The 13,360-nt window shown below is 38.4% G+C and overlaps 1 protein-coding gene across 1 annotated transcript; it reads right to left on the reverse strand.

Annotated features, from left to right (window-relative positions):
* Nucleotides 1-145: 145 nt before the first annotated feature.
* On the reverse strand, nt 146-12,172 carry LOC139736132 (vesicular inhibitory amino acid transporter-like). The gene is made up of 4 exons (XM_071646867.1): nt 12,048-12,172; nt 4,828-4,988; nt 4,155-4,312; nt 146-1,234 (listed from the first exon to the last, which is right to left on the reverse strand). The coding sequence occupies exons 1-4, from the start codon at nt 12,170-12,172 to the stop codon at nt 146-148; spliced, it is 1,533 nt and encodes a 510-aa protein (XP_071502968.1).
* Nucleotides 12,173-13,360: the final 1,188 nt, after the last annotated feature.

A 13,360-nucleotide genomic window follows, 5' to 3' on the forward strand; every position in this document is an offset into this window, starting at 1 on the left:
TATCTCGAAATCACAACCTTAAAACAAATTACGACGTTGAGAGCGGTCAAGCAATGGCGAATACATTATCTAAATACAAATTACTCTGTAACAACGTATTTAAGACAACTGTGTCATTCTACAATCTTAAGATCATAAATATCTGTTAAACAGAAACGAGTGCTTTAAGGGAATAAAAAATACCAATGAGACCAGCTACTCCACTGAAGATCACAATGAACCATACAAAGATTTGTTCGTATAAGCGAATGCTCCTCTTTCGCAGCTTGAGGTAAAAGATGCAGGGAAATATGAAATCCAGCCAAGGAGCAATGAGGCTTCCGGTAAAACTCATGAGAAGGGAGAAATGAGGGACAGCCACGGCCAAGAGTAGAGTCAGAGCGACCAGGAGCAAGCGGAAGACAACCGCCCAGATTGGCGGTAGCAGGCTTCCCTCGTCCGGGTAGCATTTTGGTATGGAGCTTAGCTGCATGGAGTCGATGGTGGAAACGATGAGGAAAATCAATAGAGGGTAGGTAAGGAGGGATTTGATGACGAAGAGGCAGCTGACGAGAGCCTGCAGCGGGCCCAGAGGCATATTATATGTGATGAATTCCTGCGTGTTTTCGCCAAAAGTCAGGAAGGCGAAGAGAGAATATGCCACGCTGATGATGCCCGTCACCGCGAAGGAACAGTGCAACACCATGCTGAAACGAGTGCGCTCCCGCATGCTGCCCTCTACGCTCGGCATGAGAAACTGCGCGCCGAAAGTGAAGACGATGATCGCCGCGCTTACAGTAAAGCTTTGCGCGTCGAACTTGGCGATAGCGCCGATGTCCCAGCGAATGCTAAGCCGGAAACTGTACCACACGACGCTCCCGTACATCACCACCAGAGAGAGCAAGGCCACGAGGCTCAGCCACGATATCTTCGTCAGGTTCTTTAGGAGGACAGTGGGTAACAGGGCGACAGCCGCGATTGTCGTCCAGGCGAGCTGACTGAGGCCCGCCTGCTGGAACGTGTCCACCAGGAGGGCCCCGCAGAGCTGGAGATAAAGTGCTGCCAGTGACGTCATATCAATAATTTGCATAACGTTCACCACATGATCGCCGTAGACATGGTACGCCCTGGCGATGTCGGCATAAGTCTTATGAACTCGACGGGTGACTCTTAAGCCGTGGTGTCGCTTTCTGGAGCATGCCGAGTTCTGAGCCTGCGCGTCATCGACCTCCTCGTACATGCAGTATACTAGGATCTGCAGAAGTAGTTGTACAAGTGAAAAATATTAGGTGTTATGCCTGTGGAGATAAAGAGCATTTCCTTTTATTTCATTTCCTTTTCTTTCATTTCATTTAATGTTTCTCATTTATACAGTTTGTATACATGTATTGAAAATAACATATCACGCTGGGGAAAAATACTGACCATGTGTATATATTCTATACTATCCTTGGTACAAATAACGCAAAGTTCAACCATGGACCTTCGTCAATGGTTGAACAAATGGTTGAATAATAATTATGTCTTCATGTGAACACAGTGTCCCACAGTGTGTTCACAGTGTGTTCACTGAGTCGACTCTGTGTACACACTGTGAAAACAGTATAGGTCCACAGTGTGTTCACAGACCTGACCTTGTGAAAACACTATGTGGGACACATGCGTTCTGTCTGGCAGGAATTATTGGTTAATAAACTATAAGGGAAATTTAGTCTATCAGAGCGAATATGGCCTACCAACACCAGCTTAACTGCAGTATGATGCATATTGTGAGTTCTTTCGATTCAAAAGATTAATGCAACAATATTACAATATTAATAGTGTGTTGGGGGGGGGGTAAGGAATTGCACTTTCCCTATTTCGTGGAATCCCTAATTGTAGGGGAGAATACAGTGTGGGATTGAAACTCCAAACTTTGCCCTCAAAATGTTTATATAGAGTTTTTACTTGAGTGTAAAGAAAAATTCAATGTAAACACGCCATTAAGGAATGTTCATGGCGGGGGCCGAACATGTAAGGTTCATATCCTGTGCGTACCACTTGTGCAATCAAACTTTCGTACAGGGCTGAAATAGATCAGAAGTTTTGGAAAATTACCTGTGACCTTGCTATACACTACAGGACATTCTTTGCAAGAAAGATTCATCATAATCAGGTATTTTGTTACTCTCAAGCAGGCTCTCAAGCGCGCTCTCAAGCGAGTACGTTAAAACCATTCCTCCATGCGACAAAATATAGAATTCGTCATGCATTAACGCAGTGGCGGATCTACAGGGGGGGTTTAGGGGGTTTAAACCCCCCTCTTGGGCTGCCCAGTAAAAAAAAAAAAGAACATACAAACAAACAACAACTAATTAGTCAATTATTTGAAGACCAAAATCAACAATAAAGGCACTTTTCTTGCGTAAAAGCTGTCAATTTTAAAACTGAATATGCAAAATTTTCGCCCCTAACGGGGCGTAAATTATAATACACTATACATTATCATATCTTTATACACTAATATTTACTTTATGAGTAAATTTAGTGTATAGATGGTATAGCCTCGCGTCCTCGAGTGTGCCCCGTGGAACATACCTTTAGTAAAGCCTACTTTTTTTCTTTTCTTCTATGCTTTCTTGTAATACAAGAATAATTTTTATTGCTCAAACAATGCGATTACGTTTTAGCTTTTAATGAATACATTTCAGACGAATGGCAAAGTGAGAGTGGCTCGCTCACTCTGTCCATACTTATAATAGAATGAATAGTTTGCATAATTTATGATCATAGTCCTTCGCGGGGATTTTTTTGAACTGTGTTTAGTTCCCTAGGAATTTGATTTAAATGCCCTAGAAACGCGACTTTTATACTCTGTTTTTACAAAAAGTCCCTATGCGTGGGACATGGGAAGAGGTATATCCCCCTCCCACACCCTCCCCCGCTCTGTCGCTTCGCTCTCGCCGCGGATCTCACACCGTCTCATGAAATAATGTTATACCCCCGTATAATCATAGTCATTTGCAAATGATTCTATTCACTTTTTAATTTCCTAGAAATTTGCTTTTAAATGCTCTATAAACGCGACTTTTGTACTCCCCCTCCCCCCGCTCGGTCGCTTCGCTCCCTCGCCGAGGATCTCAAACCATCACGTCAATGTGCCCATCCCCGTCGAAATTTTGCCCCCCCCCCCCCCCAAACCAGACATGTTCCACCGCGCTTGGGGCGCGGGTGGGGCTGCACCAACCCCCCCTCCCCCCCAAAAAAAAATATATATATATACATTGTATATATGTTTGGCAAAAAAAGAGAGAGAGAGAAAATAGAGCATGCAAAGTAATTAATATGCTTAAAATTGCAAGCTGGCAATCCTAAAAATTGAAAATCTCCCTACTGTGGGAGGGGGGATACCCCCCTCCCACACCCTCCCCCCCCCCCCACTCGCTTTGCTCTCACTCACTTTGCAATACCCCAGCTCAACCCTTAAACCCCCTCCTTGGAAAAAAGCTAGATCCGCCCCTGTAACGCTTGGATATCTTTGTGCTGAGAATCAATAACTTTATTTGTGGCTCAAATTTGTGATGAATATTTAACTAAATGTGTTTACCTTGGGCCAGTATCGTAGCAGAGATAGGTTACAATGGTAATTGACGATCATGAACACAAAGATAGAGCACATGATAATATTATATGACTATGCAAACTGCTTGTGATAAATCTTGTGAAGACTCACGCTCAGTGCATTAATACCGCGTCAGGCAATAAGCCAGTTCGGGGTTCTACTTTTAGCAGGTCATTATTTTGTGCCAGCAGAGCGCTGCTGGCTTTTTTTTTAATTCACTGAGATAAGCATTTGTGATGTAATTATAATTTCAAGTAATCCTTGCAAGTGGCGCTTGCCATCACATCCACCTGATAACAAAAGCAGTATTTGGCAATATTTATAGAAAATGATTGTTATTACATTCAATGCAAAATAATGAAATGCACGGTTTCCAAAGTGGCAATTGATGCATCATTCTGGCCATGCAAGTTTATCCTTTGTTTGAACATGACTGATGAATTTCATAAATTGTTACGTCAGGCAAGCTGGTGCATTCTGCTGCTTGAAAACTAGTGGCAATTGAGAAAGAAGAAAGGTCATTTTGTACCCATGTGCACATGAGCTAACCCAGGAATAGCCTATTCCTTCTTACCTTGCTCGTGTAATGTCCAAGAAACATAACCACTACCATGGTAACCAGAGCCGCCACGCCCCCTTCCTTCACTGTGTATGGTAGACTCAATGTGCCGATACCTTGCATACAATTGATAACATTCCAGCATGCTTGCCACGCACTGCTCGTTCCTTCTTCTACATTTCGAATACAAAACGAATACACACCAACACACAAAACCGTAAATGGTGATTATGTCACTTACTAGTATCACACTCGTGAATTCGAGTTTTGTTCTTACATAATAAAACAAGACTTGTCTTGCCTCTTTCTAAAGGCAGGGGTAATGATATCACCCTTAACATAAGTCAGTAACAAGCAGAGGGAATGTGTCCTTTTTTTCAAGAAATCAAATTTTGTGAATTCTCTTTATACTTTCCCTATATTGTTCTACGCATGTGACGTCATAAACTATAACTGCTGTCTTCTCATCTGGCAGTGACTGCGCAGACATTTTCAAAATTCATAACTTCTGAGCGGATTTTGTACGCAGAAATTTTAAAAGTTGATAACTTTTGAGCAGATTGTCAGATTTTCCTCAAACTTTCATTGGTGTGTTCTACTGATATTGCTGCATTCACGCAATCCACATATATATTGAGGTAAACCTAGCCTTTAAATCGATAATGGAAGAGATTTGGTCAGGCTATACCGTCATTTCCGTCTTCGGTGTGATGGTCTTCAAGCCCATCTGCGTTTTCGAGTTTGTTCTTCTGGCTCCTGGTCGGCAAGCGACGGGAGCTCTCTGCCGTGGTCGACGTCGACGTCTCGCTGGACGAAGAATCCTCGGGAGACGAGCTTTCACAGGTGTACCTGTATACATGGACGATTTTTGAAGTTTTTATGCATATTACAATATGTATGTATATATTATGTATGTATGTATATATATATAAATACATATATATATATATATATATATATATATACACACACACATATATATATATATACACATATATATATACATATATATATATATATACATATATATAAATGTATATGAAGAGTTTCATCGCAAAAAATTAAAGTAAGTTTGTCATCAGAAAGAAGAAATTAAAACCTTTATATCCAGAACTACGTAGCTTGCTACGTAACAAGGACTATTCTTGAAGTTACGTGATTAAAGATATCCTAAAGTTCCTTTTTTTCGTTTATTAGCTGCATCAATCAATATCTCACATCAATATTGTTCGTTCTCCTCCAAAATTGACTTTCATTCTCTTTGCGGATGAAACTAACATATTACTTTTAATCACATATGCTTTAATCACAATATCTCACGTCAATATTGTTCGTTCTTCTCCACAATAGACTTTCATTCTCTTTGCGGATGAAACTAACATATTATTTTCACATAAATTTACACTTGCAAAGAATTTTTTTTTAAATGTATGCTTCTTAATGAAATTTGTATTTCTTATATTGTAAACTGACTGTTTTAGGTGCACGAGATGGGTTGGGGAGGATGGCCTGAGGGCCCAAGTCATTTAGTTGGCTCTTTCCAGACCCGGGCTGCCCAACCTGGTGCACCCTTACCACTCCAGTGTATGTTCTGATTTCGAAAAATGTAAGATGATATTTGTAATTGAAAGCCGATTAAATAATAATAATGATAATAATAATAATAAAAAAAATGATAATGATAATAATAATAATAATAATAAAGATATTGATGTACTTACCGTAACAATGAATTCTGAGTTAGCGAAAGGTGAGTTATGGTTTGAATGCAATAAGTTATCATTGAATGTAACCAAAACTAATCTTATGTATTTTCAAAATATTAATGCTCCATCTGTAAATCTCAATATTATGATTAATGGTGTATCATTTTCTTATTAGGAAATTTTCAGTTAAATTTTAGGCGTAATAATGAATCCCAATATGACCTGGCATGGTCCGGTTGATAATGTATCAAGTGTAATAGCCAGTAATATAGGTACATTATATAGATTAAAAGATCTGTTATGTGTAAAGTCTCTTTTTGTGTTGTATAATGCTTTCATTTTTCCGCATCTGAATTATTGCAACATCGTTTGGGGGAACTGCTGCAAAACCAAGATCGAAGCACTCTCGTTATTACAAAAGAAAGCAATTAAAATGTACCACTCCAATTTTCAAAGACAAGAAAGCACTCAAAGTTGAGGATATCCATATATTCCAAACAGCCATTTTTATGTTTAAGTATATATGTCACACACGTACTCCCATCTTCATTTGAATCATTCTTTGCCTACAATATTGATATCCATTTTTACCCCACACGACAATCATCCGACTTTCATCTCAACAATTCTAGATCTCTGTTAGCATATAAATTAATTAGACATCATGGTCCTGACGTATGGAACTCACCAGCATTTTATTCCTTTACGGCAACCATCAAAACTACTCATGGTCTAGATACACCAATTGAAATGATACTGTGTCTGACAACGGAACTTGGTTTCAAATATCTCATGTGCATTATGATTTTAATGCAATTATTTTTCAATCCTTCTTTATTCGTAGTTATTGGGACAACGACGTGGTGTCGGAGTAGCGGCAACGCATTTCAGGAAGTTCCCGAATATACTCAAGATTTTGGTGGAATTACGATAAATTTCTTCACAAGTACCCACAATATGGATGAAAGGGAAAAAGACTACAATTTTCGACCTCATACAACCACCAAAAGGGCGTTAGATACGTCCATTTCGAGGAAGGAGGCAACTCAAGGTGTGGCCAAGCAAGCTTCTACAAATGGCGCCACATTGACACAGGCACCTACACGAGGTGCCTGCAATCTCGCCGATATTATGTCCACTATACGTCCAGTGCCAGCGATGTTTCGCTGATAGAGGCCAGTGGCCAGCTGGTCGCTGCCCTCTCAGTCCCCCCTGAGCTGTCTTCGTTCATGAAAGAGATGAGGAGCATGTTCAGTGAACTTCACCACGCAAGTAACCACGAAACTGGATTGTTGTCAACGAAATTACAGTGATCATAAAAACTGAACTTGGAAGAACGCAGCAAACCGTCTGTGAATTGGAAAATGGATCGACGGATGCATCTGATTGACTGCATGATGTTGAAAATGACGCTCTTTAATCATTCGAATTCTAAACGAAATACATTTTTCACCTTTCCCCCGATATCTGACTCAAAGAAACATAATATTGATAAAGATTGCAGAATTGTATTTCATTCGTATGCTGGGATGCTGATGATACTAAAAATGTATTTGCAAGATATAATAAGTTTTGATGTTGTCACTGGTTTTTGTTCTGAGCAACAGAAAACCTCTAAGAAAGCTCACATGAAGTCTGTAGGCCTATTAACTGCCGAAAACGCAAGAGTTTTAGTCCACTGAGCTAGCAGGAAAGCGATCGTCTACAGACCACCATGGTAATATGACTGTGGAAAGTCACCTATGTAATGGCGGCCATATGTGTATACAATGTACAGATATAAGTGCCCTTTTTTTTGGAGGGGGGGGGGGGAAGGGGATGATCTGTTCACACTATTGTACCAGCAACATCAACTTGAAAATCAGTTCCGAAATGTATGTATAGTAGTCAAAATAGTTCACTACATAACGTTATTCCTTTTAATATTACTGTGATTATGTAAACTTCAGAAACAATTAACGAGTATTCACATACTTCCCTCATAATCTATGTGCACGGAATTTAGAATGTATTTGTAACGTGTGAAATTTGAATTCTGTTCACATTAGTGAATTGTAAGGAGCAGAAGTTACTTTAACACCTGCATACTCCAGTTCTTCATACTTGATCCAGGTATTTGTCTGGTACATATACTACCCTAATGGGGTAACTATATGAAACCTAATTTTGATCTCCTTAATATGCCCTCACATACTTTTGTACTCTTAATACCCATAAATTTGCCATAGCATTCGTGTACACCAAACTTAAATTCACCTCGAAGTCCTGTAATCCCTTTTCACCTTCACACGGCCACCTTCCCAAGGTCTCCAGATAAGAGCTGATTCATATACATTGAAAAACTCATTTCTGACCTTTTTATTCAATACATATGTTTGTTTATTTGCAAAACCAAATATTTTCAACCTTCGCACACCAGCAGTAATCGCTGCAAGATTTGTTGACTGTCATTGAAAGGTGGAATGCTGTGAGGATGAGGAAGGGAGAGCATAGCTTGGCAGGTGTGTTGTATGTACGAGAGGACAATAGTTTTGGTGGAGTGTGAGCATCTAGTACGCCTTTATCTCTACTTATCACATACATCGTACTTTGATTTGGTTTGAACTCCACTCACCTTCCTACACAGATGCTAGAATCAAAGGTTTGCATTCTGTACACACATGAAGCAAGTCAGCCGGAATTAGGCTACTTATGTAACAGTCCTCATTCACATGCACTCATACACTCATCAGAGTATACTATTACGCACAATGTTATTCTCCCCGAGCATCGTCCTCCAACAGGAACGTTAACTACTGACAGCTCTATAGATGTTATTTCAACAAGTGTAAAGATCCTTACGTTGTATAAATCAAACAAGAGGGGTTGAGTAGACTGGTGGAGTGGATTTTTGTTACATATTGTGATTATCATGTCAGCCCCCGTCATGACGTCGACACGTGACTACCTTGAGTCACACTTCAGCAAACTGTCCTTTATTTAAGGGGGGGGGGGGTGCACTGTAACTGCCACACCGTTCCCTCATTTCCCTAGTTTTATTTTCTGGGACCATTGATACATTTTTTTTTTGACCACTTATATCTTGGCTCGATTGATAATGAAATAATTCCTTGAAATATCGTATATCTATACGTTGATTGTGGTACTTTATCTTTCTTACATGATACATATATACAATCCATATACTGTATAAAAACAGTGAGTACCATTAACATCAACGTATGTGTGGTTATTATAATAATTTACGCATAAAACATCTAAGCAGTTAAGTATGTACAATATATACACTCAGCAAAAAGAGAAAGTACACACTTTTTCGAGTTCAAATTTTTATAGAAAATTTTGATGAAAATCGATGTATTATATACCATATTAAAGGGGATGGCTAGTAACCGATCAGTGGGAATCAGTGGGAATGCTGAGGGATGATTGTTCCAATCCTTGTGGGATTCATTTAAGAGTACATTATATATCTACTGTTGTGTGAAAATTATTTGCTTCAGAACGGTCTCATATTCAAGTAATGTGCCTATTAATGCCCCGTCACTGACCAGGGACGCTTACCTGGAAACATTAAACTGCACATTACTTGAATATGAGACCATTCTGAAGCAAATAATTTTCACACAAGAATAGATATATAATGTACTCGTAAATGAACCCCACAAGGATTGGAACAATCATCCCCCAGCATTCCCACTGATTCCCACTGATCAGTTACTAGCCATCCCCTTTAAAGGTAATTCAATTGGCTATCAACCAAGTAGGTCAATATAAAGGGAAGCGTTACGCATGAGTAAACATTTGTTTTTGCCCTGCAAGGCACAAAAGTAAAAATTACAAAAAAAATTGACATATTGTCTTTCATTTGCAAATGCCCTTTAAGATAATAGTGATAACAAAAGACCACTTAAACACAATCAGAGACATCAATGAAATAGCAAAAATAAGTTTACGTTCTCTTTATCTCTTTATAACCTTAAACAAAATCAAGGGCTGAAAATAAGGTTTTTCTCTCATCTCAAACTTCAAATGACATATGGAGTAAGGCCACAAAGATGATTAAATGAACAGAATATCTTTATCTCATTCATTCAATTAAGTAATTCAAGAATTCATGAGCCAAATTTAAGAACCAAATAAGATTTACAATTTCCCTAATTTCAGAAATCAATTAAAAATTCTACCATTTTTTGAATGTTGCTTCTTTTCTCATATCATTTTAATTTGGATTTGACAGAATATTCATTTTCCTCCATTACCTTTAGTCTTTATTGATCTTTTTGTTTTCAAAGATATCACAGGTATATTTTTGCAACTGAATCCATGTTCTTTATTGTGTTAAATTTGTCTTTTGTTCTTAGTGTTACATGGAAGAGCATTTATACATGAATGACAACTTGATCATTTTTGCAATTTTCACTTTTGTGCCTTGGAAGAGAAAAAACAATGTGTTCACTCATGCTTAAAGTTTCCCTTTTTATTGACTTACCAAGTCGATAGCCAATCAAATTCCCTGTCATAATCATGGTATATGATACGTTAACATTTCACCAAAAATTGTATGAGAAACATAAACTTGAAAAAGTGCTTACTTTTTTTTTTTGCTGTATATATATAAAGAGTTTAAGAGTTGACATATTTTTGGCAGGGCTAAGGTAATTATATTTCGGTGATATAAGAAATATATAGGATATGTTGATTTAGATAGTATTATATCAACCGGAGTTGTGTGTGTGTGTGTGTGTGTGTGTGTGTGTGTATGTGGATGTGGATGTATACATATACGCAATGCAAATAGACATATGAACATGATATATATGTATATGATTCTATTTGTTATCATCATGCTAAGAATTACATAATATGATTCTCATATGGCAGCATTATGATATAAGAATCTATTTATATATTTTTTGGATATACGATGTTATTCTGATGATGATATGAGGTTAGACTGGATATTTCTATTGAATTGAATGATTGATTTGTGTATACAAAGGAAATGATTTAGAAGATTGGTAATATATGAAATTGCATTACATATTATATGACACATCAGGTTATTCATATAATAACTATTCTGTTGGTAGATCCTGAGGAAGGCCTAATGACGGGCCGAAAGCTTGACAAATAAGAGGGAGACTAAGATCGAGAGCAACGTCCCGCCTCAATCCAATTTCTTTCAATATATATATAAATATATATATATATATATATATATATATATATATACATATATTATACGACTGAAGAGGATGAAATAGAGTCGATGAAATAAACCCCTCAAAATAAGTTCTGCAATCAAAGTTTGATATATCATAATTATTTCTCTTATCCCGGCATTATCTTCATTAAATATGACATCATAAAAAAGCCTGATTAATTATCTTTAAAATAACGCCTCACTTGATATGATTGGGTGTTCTTGGAATGTGTAAAACAGCTGAGTATGGTGACAGACAAAAGTGAAAAGTCGCATTAATTCTGCTATTGATAATGTACAGTTTTGATGAAAAAAGGCAACTGGAATAAGCATTACTCAAATGAGAGCACTTTCAAAAACTTCCATTTCCTAAACTGTATACATTAGATGACTGTTTGGTCAACCTTTATGTTTGATTTTAATCTGCAGATACTACTGCAGTTTTTACTTCATGGATGAAGTCTGGAATCTAATGATGATCTCACAATGCATTCTTTTCAAGCACATTCCTTCCCTGAAACGACAAAGCAAACGGCAATCATACTGTTTGACATAGCATGTTTGCTCTATTTTGCAACATTTCACGTTTGACCTTTCCTCATACTCAGTCGTATTGTACATTCCAGGAATGCATAATGTAAACAAGTGAGTTATCGTCGTAAAGAAAATTGGTACGGCTTTCTTATGATGTTACATTTGAATGAAATGATGTAGATTTAAGTGAAATATGATACATCAAATTGGAATTGCAGGACTTTTTTGAGGGGTTTATTTAGAGAAAGGAATAATATCGAAAAAAAGGAAAAACTTACGGAAGCCACAAAGATTGAGGGCTGCGAGGAAAATAAGAGACAAAAAACCCCCAAGAAACAAGCTAAGGGACATTACACTAGATTTTGTGTAGAAAAGTAGTGCGTGTTTGGTAAGATGGGATAATAAGATGGGGGGGGGGGGCAGTTAGGTCACTGAAACCAATTAATTTAGCCGTTAACTTACTTTCTTGTTACGATGTTTTTCTCCGGACACAGTTCAATGTCTTCGCCGAGTGCATTCTCTCTCCCCACAGAGATAGAACGCATATTGTCGAGAATAAACGCCCCCACTGTCCGCATCTGCTCCATGACAGAGGCCTGGTAGAAGGAGAAGGGGGGGGGGGGAAGGGGGGGGGGGGCGAGGGAGGAAAGGAAGGAGAGGCGGAGAAACGGAAAGGGAAAGTGAGAATAAAAGGGAGAGGGGGCATTCACCAGTGATTCAACGAGAATACAGAGAACGTACTCGGGTAACAGAAATATTCAAGAAGGAGAAAACGAACATGAACTGATGTGTTACGGGACAGGATGATGCTCGACAGTCTCTGGGGAAGAAGAAAAAGATGATGGGGTACAGGGAGAAGTAGAAACTTATGAATCAAGACCAGGAAAGGAAAGAGAAAATGTAAAACAGGAGGACATTCCAAGAAATGAGATTAATAGACAGAAATTGAAAATAGGAAGGGGCGAGATTAGAATCTAAGAAATGAGATAAAACAAAAAGCGATATAAAACAGACATTTGATTATGCCGAGAATGGGAAGGGATGTTGAATGGAACAATGAGATTATCACGTGAAGAAACAAGCAAGGTAGGCCTACCAGCCTCAGCGAGATTCTGGCACCACACACCTAAGGCGGTCAGTCCGAAAGACTTCCTTATTCATTTCGCACATTTTAATCGTTTATGTATTATAGCATGATTAAGGGGCACGCGCCTAACTTCTAATCCACAGCCACTTCATTTGCCCGCCAGCAACGCCGCGACGATTATACTTTGTCTTATCGACGTGTGTGTGTTATTGCAATCGATAGTGGTTGTGAACGGACATCGATATCACGTCTGCTCTAGGCCATGGCGAATTCTGGGGTGTTTTTTTCTTTCTTCTTTTAGTGGAAATTCAGTGTTATTCTTCTTGGTCAATAACTTTGAAGCTGAGTTTGATTGCACAGAGTTCAAATCAATGGTCGGCATACTTTTATTTCATATCGCATATGATGACTTGTGCTGTCCTTTTACGGCGTGTATGTAAATATCCCACTTTCCTGGTGCATGACTTCCGCTGCTGACTGTATTGCTCATCCTTCCAAAAACACTGCCTAAGAAATTTAACGCTATAATCACACAGAGGTGCATATGGTAACGGAATGGTGACTACACTAACTTGTCCGCATTTTTACTACTACTACTATCCTACTATTTCAGCTAAAACTAGTACATGTACTGCTTCTATATACCAAAATCGGTGTTATTGTCATTGTTATCCTCATCATTAATCAA

This window comes from Diadema antillarum, unplaced genomic scaffold, assembly GCF_040938485.1.
Source record: "Diadema antillarum isolate AM-2024a unplaced genomic scaffold, OU_Dant_1.0 scf00000028, whole genome shotgun sequence".
NCBI lineage: Eukaryota > Metazoa > Echinodermata > Echinoidea > Diadematoida > Diadematidae > Diadema > Diadema antillarum.